This window comes from Eleutherodactylus coqui, chromosome 5 (genome assembly GCF_035609145.1).
Source record: "Eleutherodactylus coqui strain aEleCoq1 chromosome 5, aEleCoq1.hap1, whole genome shotgun sequence".
Classification (NCBI taxonomy): domain Eukaryota; kingdom Metazoa; phylum Chordata; class Amphibia; order Anura; family Eleutherodactylidae; genus Eleutherodactylus; species Eleutherodactylus coqui.
In genome coordinates, this window is record NC_089841.1 from 13,052,874 (window position 1) to 13,077,658 (window position 24,785).

General features: G+C 43.8%; 1 protein-coding gene across 1 annotated transcript in view; it reads right to left on the reverse strand.

Annotated features, from left to right (window-relative positions):
- The window catches only part of LOC136628696 (zinc finger protein 585A-like), a 119,008-nt gene that overhangs the window by 33,398 nt on the left and 60,825 nt on the right, over window positions 1-24,785 (reverse strand). Inside the window, exon 7 of the mRNA XM_066604800.1 lies at window positions 13,622-14,524. Within this exon, the coding sequence (XP_066460897.1) occupies window positions 13,622-14,524 (903 nt within the window). The remainder of the gene's footprint in view (window positions 1-13,621; window positions 14,525-24,785) is intronic.

The window sequence follows — 24,785 nt, forward strand, 5'->3', positions numbered from 1 at the left end:
CATCACTTCAGGTAAAGTAGAGATCCTCTGACGTTTCAATAGGAAACCTGGCATCACACTCGTATACACATTGCACGCTGTGCGCTGCGTTTTCCTGTCGCATTGTAAATAGTGGGCAATGCATTCAGAGGAACGCAAAACTATCGTACACGCCGCCTATATGATTCCACTCAAAAGATTGGGGTTTACACTCGTGCGTCTCACAATGCACAAATCTCCCACAATTTTCTCTGCCCTGTGAAACCAGCCTAAGGGTGAGTTCCCACTTGCATTCAGGCTCCATTAAGGAATTCTGTCTCTGTTCTGTTTCTTGAGCAAAGAATTAGAAATAAAATGGAAATAAAAGTTACAGCTTTTTTCTCCCCATTTTTTCAATCCGTATTCAAATGTTTCATTAGGTTGAAGGTTATTTTTTTTCGGACAGATGTGTTTGCGAGATCCCGATGGGTTGCTACGGCACTCGAAGGCTTGAATATATGGCCTCTGTGTCTGCCAGCTATGGTGGCCTATGAGGCTCACCCTCTGGCTTCAATCACACGGGCGTATATCTGTCGCGTTTTCACGGCCGGCTGATGTATGCCACCAATCTGAGCCATTGGTTTCCAATGTCTCATTTCAGATGGACGTTTTCCTGATGCGTAAAAACGGTTCTGGACCTATCTTTCCGGGCTTGAATGCGCCCAGTCCCATAGACTCCTATGGGAGCTGCCGAAAAACAGAGGTGGGAGTTTAGCAACATCTCTGCTTAACTTCCTCCGCCTTTCCGCCCCTTGCCAGCTGTTGGCTATGAGAAGGGGGGGGACAGGGCGGGAGATTAGCACACCAGCTCCCACCGCTCCCCGACACCTCCCATTGCTGGCAGCCAGCAGGGGGCGGAGAGGGGACTACCTCCCGCCCCCTCCCATTGCCGAGAGCTGGAGAGGGGGATGGATTTTAGCTCTTCCTCCACCTAACAGTATCTGGGTGCGGCGTATACATGCCGCATCCCGGGCCATCTGAACGGGCGATGCAGCCGTGACATGGTCACAGCTGCCTCTCATTCACACGATTTTCAGCCATGCTGTGGCCGTAACATTGCCGGCCAAAAATCATTATGCCCGTGTTAATGAAGCCTCTGGCTGAGCTTTATAATACACTGCAATACTGAAATTTAGCAGTGTATAATAAGAATGTTAAAGGATGGTGATATTCAAGTCCCCTAGTGGGAGAAAAATACAAAAGTATAATTAAATAGTTATAAAAAATATCAAAACCCCAGTTTTCCCTCTTTACTATGAAAAGAAAAAAAAAAAAAAAAAAAATTACAAATCTGGTATCACCATGTTCATAATGACTCAGACAAAAAAGTTAATACATGCCTCGTATCCTTGTGGAAAGAGAGTGCAATATGGGAGTAGGAGTCACAGCCCCCGTGTCATGCTCGCCTGTGTGAAGTTAGCCTTAACAAAAAGTAATAAAATGTTAGGGGTCTTTGACTGCAGCAATAAAAAACCTAAATTGTATTAAACAGTGTGAAAAAGTTGCAAAGAAAAAAATATATATTTAAAACGGTCTAATCATTTTGGCCTCTAGAATTAACTTAACGAATTATTTATTCTGCAGAGTGAACCCGTTAAAAAGAAAAATACATGCCGCAATTACAGATTATGTTAAACTCAGAAGAAAAGGGAATAAAAAGCAATCAAAATGATATATGTTCCCAAGGACTGACTAAATGAAGACTAGAGTTCATTTCAGGACGAAACCACGGCTGCTTTTTTATTGCGCACGATAAGCACGCATAAAAAGCGCAGTAGAAAACGCAGAATGGCTCGCAAAAAATAGGCAAAAACGCAGCAAGAATGCACTGACACATGCGCTTCATTTAGTGCTCTGAATGGCTTCCCTCTCTCACCGATGACATCACTTTACTTGGACGGTAACTTCTGATTAGGTGCTCTTCTGACTGTGGAGAGGACTAATAAAGTATACGCCTTCATTATTTTCTATGACTTCTGATTCACTTCTGTACAAATTACTTTACCAATTTTCTTAGCCATATCTTTGGCATTGGCATCATTTAGTTTTATTTTTTGCCTCTAGCCTCTAGCTAAAGTGAGAAGAGGCCTATATAAACCAACATAAACCCCAAAACACTTACCTTTTAGTAGTCGTGTGCAGTCAATCTGCAGTCGCTGAAACAGATAGTCTGCTCTTGGCTCACAGTGAGGAGGTACTTCGACCACTTGGGTTGTGATGGATGCAAGCCATGCATCCCTACACAAACCGGGTCACCGCAGTGTTGAAGCGTGGGACAATCAGAACAGATGACACTATACTACACATGACCTCCAAAGATTGATGGGTTTCCTCATGGCTCAGGTGTCACATCCTAGAGTAAGGCAGGTGGGCAAGACATAGGTATTTATCCTTCCTCCAGGCTCCATCAGTGTTCTGTTCGCTCCTCCTTTTCTCCCTTTGAGATCTGTTCATGCAAGTTAAGCAACAGAGAGATATCCTCACCCGCTTCGGGGCAACCAGGTGAACAGCCATTACCTCAGTCAAGGGGAGTCTAACTTCTACATCTGCTCTCTGGTTCCCTAGAGCCTCAGGAGTGGTCTCCTTGTGGGACCTTGGACTTTGGTTATAGGTATGTGTGGGAAGAGCTAAAGCCTCACACAACAAATAAACGGTTTCTGTGTTCCAGATTGGTTTACCCGATAATCCAAAAAAATATCCACTGCGCCACAAGGCTACAAAATCGAATACGATTCCAAAAGCTTACCACGAGACATTGCGGACATTAACAGTCTTACCTTCCACTAGTCTACACAATTCAGCGAGCGCCATAACCTCCAGTCTCCTCAGCAGAGGTCCCAGGAAGGGTGTATTTTTTTCCTACAATTACCACACGTTGGTTACCGCTGCATAACCTGTTCTGGTTATCCATCTTCAGGATATCTGTAAGACTTCTACAAAAACTCAAAATCTGCATTAAACATGGGAGTTTAAACAACATTTGTGAGATCCCTAGTGTCACTTCCATTACTTTTAACCTGCGCCCCCATCTTCCCCCTTTCTAAATTCAGTGGACATAATGAAGCTGTATTTAGAACTATTTTGATTGTTCAATTCTGGGAGATGACCTAAATTCCAGCCATGGCCACCACACTGCATAAAATACATTAAGATCTAGGTCCTCCTTAGCTCTCATCTCTTGATAACACACCAGGGTGTTGATTGCCTCAACCCATTAAACTCTGGTTGGGGAACTGTTGGTTCTCCACAATCTTGGATAATCTACCTAATGGCCTGGAGAAAAAAAAATCATAACATACCTCTCTTTAGCTTTGCTATGGACCCTGGTAACATTGACAACAAAGCCATCTCACAGGTGAAGACACCAAGAGCGCCACATATGCTGTTATACAGGGCCAAGACAATGCTGCCACCGGAGGGCAATTCCACCATATGTGACTCCTACTACCCCTACTCCCGGAGCCCCTTCAGCACACGTGGGAGGTGTGAGCAAATATTTTATGTAGGCCCTCCGGTGTCCTGTACCAATGTGATAATAACTTAAAGTTAAGTTCCTGGACTTTAGAATACACCATCCCCTTGTGTGTTAAAGTGATAGCTTTTTGCCACTGCCACTGGGGAAGGTGCGGATCCAACTCCCTTTCTCAATCCCCAACATACTCCGGGGGTTCGTTCCCCACCACTCCGGACAGCAGCATCTTATATAGGTAGGATATTGGATGCTCAGGAGTATCTATGGAGATGCAAATTACCTTGAATGGCGTAAGGTGTTTAACCCCTTAGTGACGAAGCCTCTTTGCGCCTTAGTGATGGAGCCAAATTTTGGAATTCTGAGATGTGTCACTTAACATATCATAACTCCGTAAAGGCTTTGCATATCCAAGTGATTCTGACATTGTTTTTTCGCCACATGTTGTACTTTATTTAGGTAGTAAAAATAGACCCATAGAATTTGTGTATATTTATTAAAAACACCAAAAATGGGAAAATTTTGAAAAAAATTGTCATTTTTTTCACATTTTCAACTGTAATATCTCTAATATGTGCAAACATGCTGTATAAATTTTTGTATATATTTCCATCTGTGCACTTTATTCTGGACGCACGTTTGAAAAACTTTCATTTTTTTTAAAAACTATTTAGATGACGTACAAATTTAACATTAATTATCAACATTTTGAGGAACACTTTGTTTTCCGGCACCAAGCCAAGTTTGCAAAGGCTCCTAGGTGTCAGAATGATAGATCCCCCACAAATGACCCCATTTTAAAAACTACACCCCTTAGTGTATTCACTGAGGGGGGGGGGGGGGGGTCAGGAGTATTTTGACCCCACAGTTTCTTTTCAGGAATTAATGCAATTTAGAGGAGAAAAAATAACATTTTATATTTTTGCAAATACGTAAATTTTAACACAAGATTTTTTTCTATAGTGCACATGAAAATGAGGATTTACACCTCAAAATACATACCCCCGTTTGTCCTGTGTTCAGAAACGTACCCATTGTGGCCCTAATCTTCTGTCCATATGTACAACAGAGCCAAAACCTAAAGGAGCAGCCGGTGGCTTTCAGATCAGACATTTTGCTTGAAGGCGTTTTAGGCCCCATTGCTCACTTGTAGACCCCTCGAGCGGCCAAAACGCGGAGGACCCCCACAAATGACCTCATTTTGGAAATTAGACCTTTTAGCGCATTAATCTAGGGGTGTACTGCATATTTTGACCCAACAGTTTTGAATGAATCAAAGCAAAGCAGAAGTAAAAAAATTACGATTTTTTTTTTTTATCAATTATGTAATTTTAAAAACAGGTTTTTTTGGACAGCAGACATATGAATGGAGGCTTTCACCCAAAAATGGATACCCCCGTTTGTCCCGTGTTCAGAAACATACCCATTGTGGCCCTAATCTTCTGTCTGTATGCACAACGGGGCCCTAACTAGAAGGCGCAGCGGGTGGTTTTCAGGACAGACATTTTGGTTGAAGGTGTTTCAGGCCCCATTGCACACTTGTAGAACCCGTGAGCGACCAAAACGACAGAGGAACCCCACAAATGACCCCATTTTAAAAACTACAACCCTTAACGTATTCATCTAGGGGTGTACTGCGTATTTTGACCCCACCGTTTTTAAATGAATCGAAGCAAAGCAGAAGGAAAAAATTACGATTTTTGTTTTTTTGGCAATTATGTCATTTTAAAAATAGTTTTTTTTGTACAGCATACATAGGAATGAAGACGTTCACCCCAAAATGTATACCCCTATTTGTCCCGTGTTCAGAAACATACCCATTGTGGCCCTAATTTTCTGTCTGGATGCACAACAGGGCCCAAACTGAACGGAGCGTCCAACTTTAACTGCCTTTTGACTTTTATGTGATCGCCATTATCCATTGGATAATGGCGATCACGTGACCGAAGACTGCTCACGGCGGCCCCCCGTGACATCTCTAAGCTCTTGGCTACCTTTAGTGGCCAGGAGCAAGGAGATTTTAAATTTCCTCTTGCTCTCCCCAGCTTCTGTGCTTGCGTCTGCCATTTTAGCGACGGGTGCATGCGCCAAAACTGGGGGAAGGTCCGCGGATAAGGATCCCATCAGGGGACATCGCCGGTGGCCTTATTCAAGTAGTTTCACCTCCCCTCACGGATCTGATCCGTGACGGGAGGTGAAAATTGAGCTTTTTTTAACTTTTATGTGATCGCCGTTATCCATTGGATAACGGCGATCACGTGACTGGGAAAAGCGTACCATGGTACCCCATGAAATATCCAGGCTCTTGGCTACATTTAGTAGCCAGGTGCGGGGAGATTTTAAATTACCGCGCCAATCTGCGGCTTTTGCGCCTGCGATCACCATTTTGGCGACAGACGCGTGCGCAGAAGCCGGGCAAGGTCCGCGGATAAATCTGGGGGCTTAAGGTGCCTAACTTCATCTCCCCGTTTTAAAAAGCTTTTACATGATCGCTGCTATCCATTGGATAGCAGCGATCATGTGACCGGGAACCGCATACAGCGGCTCCCGGTGACAGCTCCCTGCTCTCGGCTACTCATTCTAGCCGGGAGCAGGGAGTTTTAAAATTTCCTGGGCCTCCTGGCTCTCTGCGCATGCCCGTGACGTAATGCGTCTGGCGCGCATGCGCAGATGCCGGCGGCAGGGCCGGGGAGAAGAGTGAAGATGCCGGACCGAGGAGGGGGGGGGGGGGTGTGTGAGTACTCTCAGCTCCCCTTACGGATCCGATCCGTAAGGGAAGCTGAAATCTTAATTGTTCTTAACTTTTCTGTAACTTTAACGCGATTGCCAGTATCTGGTGGATACCGGCGATCACGTGACCGGGGGTGGGGTCCCGCAGCCCAGGATGACAGCTCCATGCTGTTGGCTACCTCCGGTAACCGGCAGCATGGAGCTATCACGTCCTGAGCCTGCAGGGCCTTTATTCCTAGAGGATGCAGATTTCTACGTCCTCTAGGAATAAAGCCCAGCAGGCCAGGACATAGAATCCCGATGGGGCCGTCACTAAGGGGTTAATTAAACCTGCACTGGTTGTCAGAAAATCCAAGGCCCCCCGCAGATGAAAATCTCAGCCATTCTCCCGGAGGAATCCTAGTTCCCTCAAAGAACTCCACCAGAGGCCTCAGCCTGCTAGACGGAGAACATCCCTCAGACGTGGAATGGGATCCAAGTGCATAGACAGGAGATACATACTGTGTTCAAAGGCCTTAAATTGTGGATTAGCTAGTAGTGGGAAGAGAATTCCAAAAATAGAGACTAATGAACTCTGTGTGGCAAAGCATGTCCAAGCGGACCTTAGCTGCGAAAGTAAAGGGGACAAATTAAGAGACTTGTCAATGAGCATCCCTCCCACCTCCCCCTCCCCCCTGGAAACCAAAACACCCCTGAGCTAACCTGGGATCTGTGAGATATTCTATTTCAACCCTAATCTTGATAGCTCGCTTTTTGAGCAAGTTCCATATGCAATTTGCAATATTAGCTTTGTAGCATAGGGAGAAATCAAGAACACTAAGTCTCCCCCCACCACCACCAGAAGGTCCTTTGTCCGGGTGAGGATATTATATTTTAATCTAGGCCTATGGCCTTTCCAAACAAACTTAGCTATTAGCGCAGCTGAAAGATTTTTAATTTGTGCTCAATGATTTCCATGATTGCATGATGGACCATGACAGTAAGGGGGCCACAACTCCTCTGGTACCTGCACAAATAATTGTTGTCAATAGGGGGGAGAATTTATAATCTATAACCATAAAAACTGCCCAAATGGTGATTATCTTCTGGTTCATTAAGGGACGAGTAACCCTGACACTGATTGGGGTATATTCAATTTCTGCCTGTATCACTGTAATCATGCCCTAATAGATTGACTGGGCAGGCCTTTGATACCATAAATCTACCCATATTGGAAATGTGATACCCTTTAAGTAATTTTTTGTTATTAATTTGATGCTGTTTGCAATGCAGACAAATGCATAATTATTAGAGATGAGCGAATGTACTCGTTAAGGGCGATTTCGCAATCGAGCATCGCTATTTTCGAGTACCTGGCTACTTGGATGAAAAGATTCGGGGGGCGGCGTGGTGGAGCGGGGGGTAGCAGTGGGGAACAGGGGGGAGCTCTCTCTCCCCCACTCCCCCCCCCCCCCCCGCTCACTCCCGGGGCCCCCCGAATCTTTTCACCCGAGTAGCCAGGTACTCGAAAATAGCGATGCTCGATTGCGAAATCGCCCTTAACGAGTACGTTCGCTCATCTCTAATAATTACCTCATTTTAGCATCATACTTCCATAGTATTCACATATTTTGAGTACATATACACATTACACACACATTTTTTTCCCTTTTTTTGCATACTATTCCTCCCTGCCCTCTCCTTACATCATCTAGCTCCACCCATTGGAGTCTGGCTTTCTGTTTAACCAAATCTTTCACACATTAAGTCAAGTGTTCTCACATTACACCTCTCATTATATACACATAACACATACACGAGCCCTTCACACTCACACACACAAAAACAACAGAGTCACATTGAACCAATGAGTACTACATCCTAATTCTCTTGCGCAACAAAAATCACACATTTTCAATTTACGTCGCAGAGATAACGTGTAAATCACTATGCACAAACATTAGAGATGAGCGAGCACCAAAATGCTCGGGTGCTCGTTACTCGAGTGGAACTTTCAGTGATGCTCGAGAGTTCGTTTCGAGTAACGAACCCCATTGAAGTCAATGGGCGACTCGAGCATTTTTGTATATCGCCGATGCTCGCTAAGGTTTTCATTTGTGAAAATCGGGGCAATTCAAGAAAGTGATGGGAACGACACAGAAACGGATAGGGCAGGCGAGGGGCTACATATTGGGCTGCATCTCAAGTTCCCAGGTCCCACTATTAAGCCACAATAGTGACAAGAGTGAGACCCTCCCCCCCACGCTGTCAGCATAAAGATCGTTCTCCTCTGCCACAGCTGTAACAGCTGTGGCAGAGAAGAACGATGTTAGCCCATTGAATTCAATGGAGCCGGCAATACAGCTGGCTCCATTGAAAGCAATGGGCTGCCGGCGATCGCGGGATGAATTGTCGGGAAGGGCTTAAATATATAAGCCCTTCCCTGCAATTCATCCAGAAATGTGTAAAAATTTAAAAAAAATATACTCACCTTGTCCCGGCAGAACGATGTTAGCCCATTGAATTCAATGGAGCCGGCAATACAGCCAGCTCCTTTGAAAGCAATGGGCTGCCGGCGATCGTGGGATGAATTGTCGGGAAGGGGTTAAATATATAAGCCCTTCCCTGCAATTCATCCAGAAATGTGTAAAAATAAAAAATATATATATATATATACTCACCTGGTCCCGGCAGACGGAATTTAGCGCGGCCAGCGGCAGTCCTCCTGAACTGCTCTGAACAGCTGTGAGTAGTATTCAGCAGCCGGGGATTTAAAATCACTGTGTAAAGTTTTCTCCAAAGCTGACAGCCCCTGCCTCCGGAATTTCAAGTAATGGAACTGCACAACAGATTTCATTGGCAACCTTTTATAACCTTACAAACTAGTAAATCTACACTACAAAAACATTTAGACTAATAAGCTTATCATTTGAAGGTGAGCCTGGAATCGTACTCACATATGGGAAGTGGGTGGTAGGGCTTCCCTTTCACTAGTCGGTAACGGTTTTACATATAGTCCACTATCATGGGGGCAATAAACAAACTTCCAAGTACAATCAACAAACTTATTTCTAGTTCAGATCTCAAGATTCCTCAGCCAGAACAATAACTATCATCATTCAGAACAAGCACTCCCAGGCAGTAAGGGTTAACAGGTGTGGTTTACGGTTTCCTCTCCAGACAGGGTAACAGTAAACACATAGTAATTAACTTAATCACCCTGCCATCACAACTCTCCACAGCTAAAGGCTGATTTAGACAACGATTATTGCTCGAAATTAGCTCAAAAGCCATTGTTTAAGCTGTGTCTATCTTGCGCCCATCGGCAAGTGTTCGTTAAAGATTCGCTCATCGTTATCTTTCAGTCCACTTAAAATCCACTGTTCGGTTGTTTGCTTATCGTTTGGTTAAAATAACATTCGTTCAGTCGTCCAGCGATTTGAGGGGAGTTTTCAATGCAAACACTACACAACTAGAGATGAGCGAGTATACTCGCTAAGGGCAATGGCTCGATCAAGCCTTGCCCTTAGCGAGTACCTGCCCGCTCAGGAGCAAAGATTCGGCTGCTGGCGGTGGGCGGGGGAGAGCGGAGAGGAACGGACGGGAGATCTCTCTCTCCCTCTCTCCCCCCTCCCCGCTCCCCCCTGCTGACTGCCGCAACTCACCGCTCCCCCGCGCCGGCAGCCGAACCTTTTCTCCCGAGCGGGGAGATACTCACTAAGGACAATGCTCAATCGAGTAACTGTCCTTAGCGAGTATGCTTGCTCATCTCAATACACAACGATAATACGACGACTGAAAAGCCCGACATTGTCCAACAATTTTCATTAGGTTAAAAACGTCCGTCTTTAAAAGCAAAACCATAATCTGTGTGTCTAAATGGGGCTTTACAATCAGATCTTATATTAACTGGTCAGGGAAAGAGTCATTCAAACAATAACACCTTATTTCCCCCTCCTGATGTTAACACACTACAAATACAACAGTAACACCGCAATTTGACAATTATATGTACTTCAAACAGTCATAGAATATATATTTACAAAAATCTGTAAGAACATACCTCGGCCTGGTTCTTGGACACGGATACCCACACGACAGTTGTGCTTCTCCCCCACCAGCGGATGCGGAACACTCATTATCCCGAGGAGAGACAAATAAAATTGTAAGAATAAGCTGCTTCCCTTATTAGAGCTCCGTTAGTCTGTCAGTCCTGGAGACAAAAAGTTTCCCTTCGAGCTCTGCTTGCAAGTAAATAAAATCTGGTCCCTGTTTGGAGGCCAAATTTGTTAGCGCAACAGAGCGCTATATGTATATTCTTGCTGTTTCAATTTAGTTAGCTGCTCAAATAATTACATGTCACACAGCATGTGTAATCGTCTGAATTCCTTTATTCATATAAACAGACAGAAGTATTTACACCTTTGAAACAAAGAACAAACTTAGGGGACACAATGTTACAATTCCCTTATTTTCAATGGTTATTAAACTTATCACTCGTGGCCTACCATCCAGGCCAGGAGCTATGTCTACCATCCAGGCCAGGAGCTATGTCTACCATCCAGGCCAGGAGCTATGTCTACCATCCAGGCCAGGAGCTATGTCTACCATCCAGGTCAGGAGCTATACCCACCATCCAGGTCAGGAGCTATACCCACCATCCAGGTCAGGAGCTATACCCACCATCCAGGTCAGGAGCTATACCCACCATCCAGGCCACGAGCTATACCCACCATCCAGGCCACGAGCTATACCCACCATCCAGGCCACGAGCTATACCCACCATCCAGGCCACGAGCTATACCCACCATCCAGGCCACGAGCTATACCCACCATCCAGGCCACGAGCTATACCCACCATCCAGGCCGGGAGCTATATCCACCATCCAGGCCGGGAGCTATATCCACCATCCAGGCCGGGAGCTATATCCACCATCCAGGCCGGGAGCTATATCCACCATCCAGGCCGGGAGCTATATCCACCATCCAGGCCGGGAGCTATATCCACCATCCAGGCCGGGAGCTATATCCACCATCCAGGCCGGGAGCTATATCCACCATCCAGGCCGGGAGCTATATCCACCATCCAGGCCGGGAGCTATATCCACCATCCAGGCCGGGAGCTATATCCACCATCCAGGCCGGGAGCTATATCCACCATCCAGGCCGGGAGCTATATCCACCATCCAGGCCGGGAGCTATATCCACCATCCAGGCCGGGAGCTATATCCACCATCCAGGCCGGGAGCTATATCCACCATCCAGGCCGGGAACTATATCTGTTTGTTATTTTGAAATCTTTATTTAGCATCTATGCAGGCAGGAATCTAAAGCACCCTAATGAAAGAGGGCTACGTGAGGGGAAAAGGCTGCTCTTCGATCCTCTGTAGAGAACAAGCCGAATTTGCAGTAATCTGTTAGTGGTCGGGCAGGTTTATCTTAGCCCTGGGCACATAGAGTACTCCTTCTAGTGTGTGGACAGGCATAGGGAGACATATTATCTCCCCATGCAGACTCCATAATAGGAGTGTTTCTGCATCAGCGACTGTCCGCGCATATTTAAGGTATAACCCACGTATTTTCAAATCGTGGTCCGACGCCTCCTAGATATTGACCGGAGGGATGGACACCACGTAGGTGGGAGGCATCCATACTGATTAATAAAGCAGTCATAGATATAGATACCTATAAGTAGATCGTATAGAGACATTGTATGCAATTACCCCGAAAGGATACAAATACCCCTAGTGGTTTTATGAGTGCATAAAATTAGAAGAGTATGAATAAATGCCTGCTGGATAATATTTATCATTAGTGTATGTAAAAGAATCACAAGACAGTAGACCAAGAGGTCACATCATCTAGGAGGTACATTGAAGTAGATAGATTCGTGATCTACCACAAAAAGATCTTCTGGAATATAGCACCTTTCTAAATAAAAAAGAGAAATTAGATTAAAGGTTGATCCATTGTGAGTTCAGAGATCTCCAGATGATCTGCCTGATTAGCAGAAGGACACGCGTGGAGCTATGAACCAATAGGAACACTCACTACATCAGAGATATAAATTATGTAGCTAAAACTACAAACGGATCAATTGAACTAATTTTGGGACTCGGTGGGGGTTGTTTTCCCACCAAGAAACTATACATATACCTACCCAAGGTGGGACAAACAGAATTTGATTGTTTTGAAGGTTTCAATCTCATACACTACTGTCTTTATAATATTTTAGGTTGATACAGATGGACTTAGAGCCCCAGGTTTTAATATATACCGAATAAAAATTAAGGTTTAACTATCTATACTGTGAGAAGTTTAGTTTCTTCTATAGATCAGTGCACTGCCCCTCTGATAGCATCAAAAGTGGTGACGTCAATCTTTTAGGTAGGAATTCCTTACTCCAAGGTGACACCCTGCTTGCCTACTATCTGTTAGTTAGCTTAAGTAAACTTCCCTCTCATCCTGTTATGGCCCATTTACACGGAGCGATGATCGCTCAAAAAAACAAAAAGCTCAAACGACAGTTTCAGTGACAGTTTTGAACGATCATGTTGCATAAACTATTAAATAGCTACTTAGTAGCTTATTTGCGTGCAATTAAAGCCTTTATCTGAATGCAGTTAATAGCTGGAGGTCTCTTATCTCCATTCAGCTCAATTGTTCTCCCGTGGGTTAAATAGCTGAAACAATACAATCAGCACCACCCACGAGAACGCAGCGTGCCGTCCTGATAAGACCGCACAATGATTTTTAAGCAGGCTTGAATTCAACAATCAACAAGCAGTGCATAAACAGTGCATGATGGCCGTGCGTTTAGATGCAACGATTATCGCTCAAAAGATGGCTTTTGAGCGATCATCGCTACGTGAAAATAAGTCTTTAATCAAGTATTTTAGAGATAGTTAACATTTATGATTATCTGCAATTAGCGGTGTTTGTCAATCAATTAAAGCTCATCTGAAGGTTATAAATTCCTATGTGTCATATGTATATACACATGCACAATAATATTCATCTATGGGCTATATAAAGATATGCATATATATACACATATAGATAAGTATACTTATCAATATAACTAATTATCATCTGTTCACCAAACAGTAATTCTATATATGCTATATACTAAATACATGTGTCTGTGAGAATAGTCCAGTCCACTTGCTCATCTTTCACCCACCCTCTCTCCCTGGTCCTCTCTCTCTCAAAAGTTATACAAAACATTATATGTATCCCAAAATGAGGTCATTAAAAAAGAAACTTGTCCTGCAACAAACAAGGCCTTATATGGCTATGTCGATGGAAAAATTAAAAAGTTATGGCTCCTGGAATGCGACAATGAAAAAACATTAGTCATTAAGGTGCAAACAGGCTTTATCACTAAGGGGTTAAAAGACCAAGTACAATAAAATGGTTTCTATCGTGTGTGAATTCTCTGATGCCTAACAAGATGTGCTTTCTGAGTAAAACATTTACCACACTCCGTACATGAACATGGCTTCTCTCCTGTGTGAGTTCTCTGATGTCTAACAAGATGTGATTTAACAATAAAACACTTCCCACATTCTGAACATGAAAATGGCTTTTCTCCTATGTGAGTTTTCTGATGTGTAACAAGACCCGATTCCCGAGTAAACCGTTTTCCGCATTCTGAACATAAAAATGGCTTCTCCCCTGTGTGAATTCTCTGATGCACAAGAAGCGGTTGTTTAGCAATAAAACATTTCCCACATTCTGAACATGTAAATGGCTTCTCCCCTGTATGAGTTCTCTGATGTATAGTAAGATATGGTTTCACAGTAAAACGTTTCCCACATTCTGAACAGGAATATGGTTTCTCTCCTGTGTGAATTCTCTGATGTTTAACAAGATCTGATTTCCAAATAAAACGTATCCCACATTCAGAACATGGAAACGGCTTCTCTCCTGTGTGACAATGTTGATGTAAAACAAGATTTGATTTAATAGAAAAACATTTCCCACACTCTGAACATGAAAATGGCTTCTCCCCTGTGTGACTTCTCTGATGTATAGTAAGATGTGATTTCACAGTAAAATGTTTCCCACATTCTAAACATGAAAGTGGCTTCTTCCTTTGATGAGCTTTTTGATGTTCTCCTGTTTTGTGACTCTTATTCTGCTCATCAGTCTGTGATGAACCAGAAGAGAAGATCTGTATAAGAGGTTCAGATGAGAGATGTTTGCTGTGAAGGGCTGAAGGTGCATCTTGAATATTGTCTTTATATGTATCTTGTGCGATATCACACTCATCTGCTTTAATATCTGCAGATACGAGATGTGCTTCTGAGCTCCCGGTATCGTCATCTGCCCAGAACAAATGTGATGTTACTATACTTTATCATCATATCCTGTTGTATAGCATTTACTGTATATATAAAGGTGTAAGAAATGCTGACAATTTAATTATTAGCTGAAACAGTGGTAGTAAAACAGTTACATTCTAACAGTAGACCTCTGAACGAGGATTAGGGTTGACTGAATTATTCTTTTTTTGGACAATTTAACCAGAAGTTATGGAGAAACACTTTTTAAAACCATACTGAATTATAAAGATTATAAATAATACATTTATAGGTCAGATGTGAACTCATTACTAGCCAGTACTGTGAACTGTTAAATGGCGATAATTACTGTATATACTGCAGTATAAGCCTAGGTTTTAAGCACATTTTTTGTGCTGAAAAAGCCCCCCTTGGTTTATACTCGAGTCAGGGAAGACTTAAAAAAAAACCCTCCATACTCACCTCCCAGCTGGCGTCTGTGTCTCCGGTGGCGGTGCGGCAGGCTGCTTGAATTCTCTCCGCTGTCATCCCCCGCCGTCCTCTTTGCTCGGCTCTGTCCTCCCCTGCCGTCAGTGCTGTGTAAGTAAGCGCTGTGATTGGATTGAGCGCCAGCTGTGATTGGCTGGTGCTCAATCCAATCACAGCGCTTACTTACACAGCACTGACAGAGCCAAGCAGAGAGGACAGCGGGGGATGACAGCAGGGAGAATCCAAGCAGCTTGTCGCACAGACATAGATGCCGGCTGGGAAGCGAGTATGGAGGGGTTTTTTTTACCTAGTATATACTCGAGTATAGCTCGGCTTATACTCAAGTCAATGAGCTTTCTCAGTTTTCTGTGGTGAAACTTATTGTCTCGGCTTATACTCGGGTCGGCTAATACTCGAGTATATACGGTACATTCATAATGACCTGCTCAAGTACCATCAGGCTCAAAAGAAATAAATCATAGATGCACTTTTTTTTTTTTTATTTACACTGGAATAAAGTGCCCTATTTTTATGGACAGACCGTGAATGCTATTTTTCTCAGTAAAAGAAACAAAGAAATCTTGTAGATATAATATCTTCTAATGGCTAACAGAAAGCTTTTGAAGTAGAAATGTAAAAACTCTGGCTTTTGAAAAGTGGAAATGAAAATCCTAAAAAAGATTGGCACATAGTTATGGCCAAAATAGGCCGCATCACTAAGGGGTAATGGACATAGTAAGAGATTATATGTGCTGCTGCTTTACAAACCCCTGGGAGATGTGACATACTTAGCAGTAGAGCGAACACATGTGAGGTGTTGTTGTGACTTGCTACGGGCGACCGATGGTGAGCTGCTACATCAACTGGTCTGCGAGAATGTAGCTGGTTAATGTCACGAAATTGCTGTTGACCCCAAATGCTATAAACTGCAGGAATTCTCCTGCTGGTTTAAATCTATACATTTAAAGGGGTTGTCCCACGAAAGCAAGTGGGGGTATACACTTCTGTATGGCCATATTAATGCACTTTGTAATATACATCGTGCATTAATTATGAGCCATACAGAAGTTATTCACTTACCTGCTCCATTGCTAGCGTCCCCGTCTCCATGGTGCCGTCTAATTTCAGCGTCTAATCGCCGGATTAGACGCGCTTGCGCAGTCCGGTCTTCTCCCTTCTGAATGGGGCCGCTCGTGCCGGAGAGCTGCTCCTCGTAGCTCCGCCCCGTTACGTGTGCCGATTCCAGCCAATCAGGAGGCTGGAATCGGCAATGGAGCGCACAGAGCCCACGGTGCACCATGGGAGAAGACCTGCGGTCCACCGTGGGTGAAGATCCCGGCGGCCATCTTAGCAAGGTAAGTAAGAAGTCGCCGCAGCGCGGGGATTCGGGTAAGTACTATTCGTTGTTTTTTTTTTTACCCCTGCATCGGGTTTGTCTCGCGCCGAACTGGGGGCCTATTGAAAAAAAAAAAACCCGTTTCGGCGCGGGACAACCCCTTTAAATCCAGTAGTCATTGTCTAGCTCTGGTACTTGGTTGTTGTCCAGCTTATCCCTGTAAGTGCGGTCTTGTCCCTAATTGTTGTGTCTAGTCCAGTCTTTTTTCCTAGACGGTGGTTTTTGTTGCCGATTCCCTGCTTGTAGCTACTTGTTTGTTCTCCTTGTTCAGCTTGTTTATTTGGCTTCCTGTCCTAGTGCCCTACTGTTTTAGGGACAGTGTTCCAAATAGGGTTGCCAGTTGGGTTAATTGAGGGATACACAGGTGCCTTGTGCTAGGGTCTGTGTCAAGGATAGCATGGGGATTGGAACTCCAGGAAGATAATTAGCATATTTCCAGTGTATTCTGAAAAACGTGAAGAGTCACTGTGAGCAGGATGATTGCTGGGTTTAGCCAGGCCGAGCTACTTGGAGGACATTGACAGTTTTTTACATTTGGAAACATCTTAAAAGATTAATTATGTGAATTCTTGACTATAAGGAGTTTGTAAATGGACATCAACTGACTATGTGCAACATAGAAGGGGAGCAGAGGAATATGGTGAGCTGCAAAGCATGCTATATGTTTACAGACCTACCAGAGATAAAGCCATACTTCACCGTCCAGAAATGCAAGCTTATGTTTCTATTGGAGGAAAAGGTGCAAAGGCTTCAGGATAGAATAGCTACATTAAAACTCATTAAGATGAGGATTTCCTTGAAAGAGCTGAAGTATCTTCAGAATATTGAAGGAAAATACATTTTCAGTGTAGTTGCAGAAGTCGAGGAATGGAAGCATGTGACTCAAAGAAACAGGAGGATCAGGAGTCCGTCAGTACCCATACTGCTCAGGAACCGGTACCAGGGTCTTACGCAGGAGAACAACGAAGAGGTACATCAAGAAATGACTTTGCCCACAAAGAATTGTGTAGTGAGCACTCAGAATCCTCTTGGATGGAGAAAAGAAGTGCTGCTGTGAAGAGGAGGAGGAGAGTGCTGGTTGTGGGGGATTCCCTATTAAGAGGAACAGAGGCCGCCGTCTGCAGACCTGATACCTCACGAGAGGTGTGCTGTCTTCCAGGGGCACAAATCAAAGAGGTGTCTGACAGGCTGTCAAGACTCTTCAGTCCTACAGACCACCACCCATTCCTATTAATACATGTAGGGACAAATGACACTGCAAAAAAGGACCTTGCAACTATCTGTGGAGACTTTGAAGACCTCGGAAAGAAGGTGAAGGAACTAGGAGCTCAGGTGGTCTTCTCATCCATCCTCCCAGTGGATGGCCATGGAATAAGGAGATGGAACAGGATTCTAGAAATGAACAACTGGCTACGTAGATGGTGCCGTCAGCAAAGATTTGGATTTCTAGACCATGGAGTGAATTACCTATATGATGGACTACTTGCTAGAGATAGATTGCAACTTACAAAGACAGGTAAGCATATACCATATATTCCGGCATATAAGGCGACTGGGCATATAAGACGACGGCCAAACTGTCGCCTTATACGCCTGGAATACGGTGTAAAAAGAAAAAAAAAAAAGCAGTACTTACCTCCCCTGGCGCTCTGCGGCGCTGCTGCAGGCTGTCGGTCCCTCCTCATCCCCGACAGAGCATTGCTTTCTGAATGCGGGGCTTGAACTCCCTGCCTCCAGAAAGCTAATGCTGTGATTGGCTGATGCCCCGTGAGTTAGCCAATCACAGCCATTCAATGACACCATTGAATAGCTGTGATTGGCTAACTCACGGGGCGTCAGCCAATCACAGCCATTCAGCCATTTAAGAGAGGAACAAATTTAACATTAATTATCAACATTTTGAGGAACACTTTATTTTCCGGCACTAAGCCAAGATTGCAAAGGCTCATAGGTGTCAGAATTATAGATAACCCCACAAATGACCCCATTTTAAAAACTACACCCCTTAATGTATTCACTGAGGGGGGCCAGGAGTATTTTGACCCCACAGTATCTTTTCAGGAATTAATGTAATTTAGAGGAGAAAAAATAAAATTTCATATTTTTGCAAATACGTAATTTTTAACACAGGATTTTTTTCTATAGTGCACATAAAAAAGTGAGGATTTACACCTCAAAATGCATACCCCCGTTTGTCCTGTGTTCAGAAACGTACCCATTGTGGCCCTAATCTTTTGTCCGTATGCACAACGGGGCCAAAACCGAAAGGAGCAGCCGGTGGCTTTCAGATCAGACATTTTGCTTGAAGGCGTTTTAGGCCCCATTGCTCACTTGTAGACCCCTCGAGCGGCCAAAACGCGTAGGACCCCCACAAATGACCTAATTTTGGAAACAAGACCTCTTAGCGCATTAATCTAGGGGTATACTGCGTATTTTGACCCAACAGTTTTTGAACGAATCAAAGCAGAAGTAAAAAATTCCGATTTTTGTTTTTTTTTTATCAATTATGCAATTTTAAAAACAGTTTTTTTTGGACAGCAGACATATGAATGGAGGCTTTCACCCAAAAATGGATACCCCCGTTTGTCCCGTGTTCAGAAACATACCCATTGTTGCCCTAATCTTCTGTCTGTATGCACAACGGGGCCCTAACTGGAAGGAGCAGCGGGTGGTTTTCAGAACAGACATTTTGGTTGAAGGTGTTTCAGGCCCCATTGCCCACTTGTAGAACCCGTGAGCAACCAAAACGACAGAGGACCCCCACAAATGACCCCATTTTAAAAACTACACCCCTTAACGCATTCATCTAGGGGTGTACTGCGTATTTTGACCCCACCGTTTTTAAATGAATCGAAGCAAAGCAGAAGGAAAAAAATTACGATTTTTGTTTTTTGGCAATTATGTCATTTTAAAAATAGTTTTTTTTGTACAGCATACATAGGAATGAAGACGTTCACCCCAAAATGTATACCCCCATTTGTCCCGTGTTCAGAAACATACCCATTGTGGCCCTAATTTTCTGTCTGGATGCACAACGGGGCCCAAACTGAACGGAGCGTCCAACTTTAACTGCCTTTTGACTTTTATGTGATCACCATTATCCATTGGATAATGGTGATCACGTGACCGAAGACGCTCACCGCGGCCCCCCGTGACATCTCTAAGCTCTTGATTACCTTTAGTAGCCAGGAGCAAGGAGATTTTAAATTTCCTCTTGCCCTCCCCAGCTTCTGCGCTTGCGTCCGCTATTCTGGCGACGGGCGCATGCGCCAAAACTGGGGGAAGGTCCGCGAATAAGGATCCCGTCAGAGGACTTCGCCGGTGGCCTTATTTAAGTAATTTCACCTCCCCTCACGGATCCGATGATGAGAAGGCCAAACCTCTAAATTCCTACTTAGTATCTGTTTTCTCTCAGAGAGTACATGTAACATCAACTGATCTTCCCTGTGCTACTGGGGGAATAAAATAATGCAAGCTATCTATAAGCAGAGAAATGGTGAGGGAACGCTTAGCTGACTTACATGAATCTAAGTCTCTAGGTCCAGATTACTTATATGTTAGGATACTAAAAGGAAGCAGCAGAGGTAATAGCTAAACCACTTGCTGGAATCCATAAAATCTCCTGGAGAACAGAAGCAGCCCCAGAAAATTGGAGAAGGGCAAATGTTGTCCCCATCTTCAAAAAGGGAAGAAAATGGACCCATGAAACTACAGGCCTGTGAGCCTGACTTCTATACCGGGACAGATCTTTGAACAAATTATTAAACAGCATGTATGCAAGTACTTGGATGAAAATGGAGTAATTATCCAGGGCCAGTATGGGATTGTAACAAACAAGTCATGCCAGACAAATCTAATTTCCTTCTATGACAGGATCACTGACTGGGTTGATCAGGAAAATGCGATAGATGTAGTATACCTTGACTTTATAAAGCATTTTACAAAGTATATCATACTATACTTATTGAAAAAGTTACCAAATATAGAAATATGGAATCGACAAGGCAACTGTTAGATGGTTTCATAAGTGGCTGAGTGATTGTACTCAGAATCCAATTGAAAGAATGTATGAAGTGGGGTACCACAAGGCTCTGTCCTGGGCCCAGTGTTGTTCAACATTTTTATAAATCTAAGGAGGAAATTGAGGGGAAACTGATTACATTTGCCAATTACACAAAGCTAGCAGGGATAGCTAACAGAGAAGAGATAAGACTCAAAAAGATCTAGGCAAGCAGGTACAGTTGGCAGAAACTAGCGGAATGCTATTTAACAAGGAGAAATGCAAAGTCCTACATTTGGGCAAGAAAAAAATTAAAAAGGTGCAAACAGAACGGGAGGAATTTGGCTGAGTAGCAGCACATGTTGTAGTAACCCAGAGTGGACACTACATAATATTTCATATAAATCTGTTCTTATGCATTCATGATATAGAATATGGTTGGAGAAGTTGGTTTAATCACAATCTGCCTGACAACTACTCTGTTCTCCCATTGGCTGTCCATCATCCAGCTCCCTATTGGCCATTCTACCATATGGGAACAGCATAGGGATTGGCTGGCAGACAGTGGGGTGATTCTGAGAGGTACCTGTGATCGGTAGAAAAGTCCCGCAGGGGAGGACAGTTAAATTTCAGTTAGTGAGGAGCGAGAAAGAAAAGAGCATCAGGCAAGAGTAGGAGGGAGAAAGATGAGTAAATAGTGCTGTGAGAAGGAAAGTTGTAGTGTGATACAAGAGAAGATGATAATAGAAAGTTATAGAAGAGCAGTATAAAAAACAAGGATATAGAAAGAAGAATTGTAATAAGAAAAGAAAGCTATAAGAAAAGGATTACAGGGATCGCTAGCTATATCGCGGTTCAATGATTGCGGCTTTGGTGCATCGCGGATTTTAGGTAGACCATATATATATAGTTTTCGTTTAGTTTTTTGCTATATCACGGAATTGTGAGGTACATGCAGGAAATACAGTACGCCACTAGCGCTTGCAAATGTGAGATTGTACACAGCACACTATTGGCTGATGGAATGTGTTCTGTATCGGTGCTGATTGGCTCACTGATCGCAGCATCGGTCTGTTTGCTCACATTTGCGATTGTTTGGCAGTCCACCCAACAGATTCAGTTGTGTAAATATAACGCCGCTGCTTTGTGGAATTTCACGTATCGTGGGGGTCTCTGGAACATAACCCCCGTGATAGACGAGGGATCACTGTATGTATGTGTGTGCGTATATAATCTATATATTACACTCACACGCATACATACAGTGAAACCTCGGCTAGCATTGACATCTACTAAGGCCGATTTCAAGTAAGGCATTTTTTTTTTTTTTACAAAATAGCGTCTCTAGTAACATTGGTTGCCTCTAATAAGGCCCCCTGTCCACGAGCGAGGTGGAAGCAGGGGTGGTGCAGGGGTGAGAAATGACAGGCTTCCGCAGTGAGCATATCTGATAGATAGGCTCACCGTGGAGAATCGCAACAAATCACAGCATGCCGCGATTTGAATCACGTGAGCGGAGAATTGCCATAATTCTCCGCTCATCGACGCTGGCACTGCGTTTTACATAGTGATGCTATGAAAAGCTTTACAGAGTGTGATCCGCGGGCGATTAATCGCAAGCAGATCATCGCCCATGGACAGGCAGCCTAACACTGGAGTAGGCGGCCCATGTGACCTTACGCTGAACCCACGTGATCTCCTGCTCAGCGTCTCCTCCTCCTCCTGCTAATGCAACCCACCCTCCTCAATCATCGGTGATGGGTTATACACTAGTACAGTACTGTACAATTGTACTCCAATGTAACAGCACAGAGAACACAGTGATAACGCTGAGGACAGATAATGATGTCACCTGCAGTCCTATTTAACAGCACAGAGAACACAGTGATAACACTGAGGACAGAGGATGTAGTAGATGTGTCCACAGATAACACACAGTAACTTGTTCAATAACATGTTAAAAGTTCATTTATTCTTGGCAGTAGTCTTTTATATTCATCTATTATTGTTTTTGGTATTAAAGACCATATTTATTCGCCATTAAATGTGGTTTGGTGTGTTTTCTGGAATGTCTAGAACGAATTAATTGGATTTACATTGATTCCTATGGAAATAATTACCTCAAGTAGTGACGGTTTCAGGTAAAGCCGATTGCTTTCGGACAGATTAGCAATGTTAGTAGAGGACTTAATGTATTTATATATTACACATACACACACACATACATATATACATAGAAGGATCGAGACGGAAGATTATAGAAGATAGAGAAAGTTATTAATAGAAGAGAAAATTTAAAGAAAGAAGATAGTTCTCTAATCCTCAAACACTAGAAAGGATTTCTGTTACCTGTTGAGTGCCGAAAGGAAATGTAAATTAAGAACAAACATGAGCTATATTGTTTCACCCCGTTACCCAGACTTCTGGAGCTCCTTCTAATTTAAGACCACTTACACTGAGTACTACATCGCCCTCTAGGGGAAGGGACTACAAGCCACAATTTCACCAAATTCCCTTACAAAATCTTTGTTCATAGCGTGCTCAGGCCTGGCTATGAACTGGCATCACAACAACAGTTACCATCATTCACTACTCGATGACAACTAGTGACCATTTAAAGTCTTGCGACAAAGATTCTGTAGGCTGCCGCCATTTGGGGGGACAACAGAGCAACTGCCACCAACATCCCCACAACCCTCCCTCCCATTCTGGCGCCACAGATTTTTAAAACTGTGGTGCGCAGGCAGAATGTGAGTTGTGACGACGGTGGCTCCGCTACTCCCCTCGCACATACTGGCAGCGACCAACAGAATCTGTGAAGTCTCTAGTTGGGCGTTTTGGGGCTACCCGTCAGTCCAGCAATGTATGGGGGTAGTAAACTTTTGAGTTTGTGACGCCAGCCTATATACAGGCCTAAACCTACTCCGGGCAAAAATAAAAAGGAAAAAAATCGAATTAGATGGGGGATGTAGTCCCTTCCCCTGGAGGGCGGTGTAGTACTCGTCACTGAGAACTCCAGGAGTCAGGTTAAATGGTAAAGCAAAGAATGTATTTTCTGAGAGAGGCCTTCAATAAATAATATTCATACAATTGCCAGTACTCTTCTTTGAAGTAGATGATTACAGGTAAGTACAGGGATCACTTCTGCATGCTTGGCTTTATGACAGATTAACCCTTTCCAATCCGCGGTCTGACATCTTCCTACATTCTGATCGAAGCCTGTGTAGCTCCGATGTCGGAAGATGTCCAGCAGGGTATTCTTACTATATATTGCCGGACGCTTTGTTGTCATGGCCTCTCCGGTATGTCCCATACTGCAGTATTGGCTCTAGCCAGCAGATGGCGCCATTGTATAATGGCAGAAAGAGAAAGCCCCCTAGGAAACCCTGAATCCAAAATTGGATTGCAAAGGGTTAAGGTACGTACAGGAACACACATCTGTATGCTTGACTTTGTCTTTCAGCTTTTGTCTGAACTTCTGTCTGTATGGATCTCCTTTTCTTTCTTTCGCTCTTTCCTGTTTAGCAGTCCTTCTTTCGCTATCATTTCCACGTAAACTATCCTTCCTGCTCTATTTCTCTCTTAAATGCAATCCTCTTTTTGGTACTTACACCTCTTCCTTCTCACCGCACTGTCCCTCTCCTGATCTGGTCTTTCCTTCTTCTCTCTTCAACTGCCAAACTCCAATTGCTCTGCCCTGATAGGATTTCCTGCTCCATACTATACAGGTGCCCCTGTTTCTTACAACCGACACCAGCTGGCAACAGCTGTATCAGGACTCATGCTGATTGCGAATGTTAACCCTTTAAATGCCCCTAACTAGGTTCGATAGTCCTGTATGGCCCCTGTGAAGGGATTATGGGGTGATGTGCAATTGCAATAGCAGCCAGGGGCTTCTGAAAGCCCCCATTGTTGCTATTGCCTATGAAGCCATGCCCGTGGCTAACATATTTACCCGGCACGTCGAATGTGGTCAGAAAAAAATAAATGCAGCCACCAATATTGGTCTCCAATAAAAAAAAATGTAATAAAAAGCAATTAAAAAGTTATAAGTACTCCAAACAGTTTGAAAGCAAAAGTGTTGCGGAGTCGTTTATTCGTTTAAATGACAATCGTTGCGTGTAAATGGGCCTTTAGAAAAAAGTGTGTAAACATGAGCCACTGAGGAAAAACATAGTGTACTTCTGGACTGCGGGCTCCACGGTTCTTCTATTAGTTAGGATTAGTAAACGTGTACTCGTCTCCCGTCTGCCATGAGATTATGGTGCTAATGCTGACCTATCATCTGCTGCAGGTCTCCTCCTCGCTGTATCTGGTGAGCAGCATCCTAATACTGGTAGCACCAACCTTCCATCTTCCAGAGATCATTGTTATCTCGGTCCATGTCTACATTGTCCTCTGCTGTATTTAGTGGTTAGT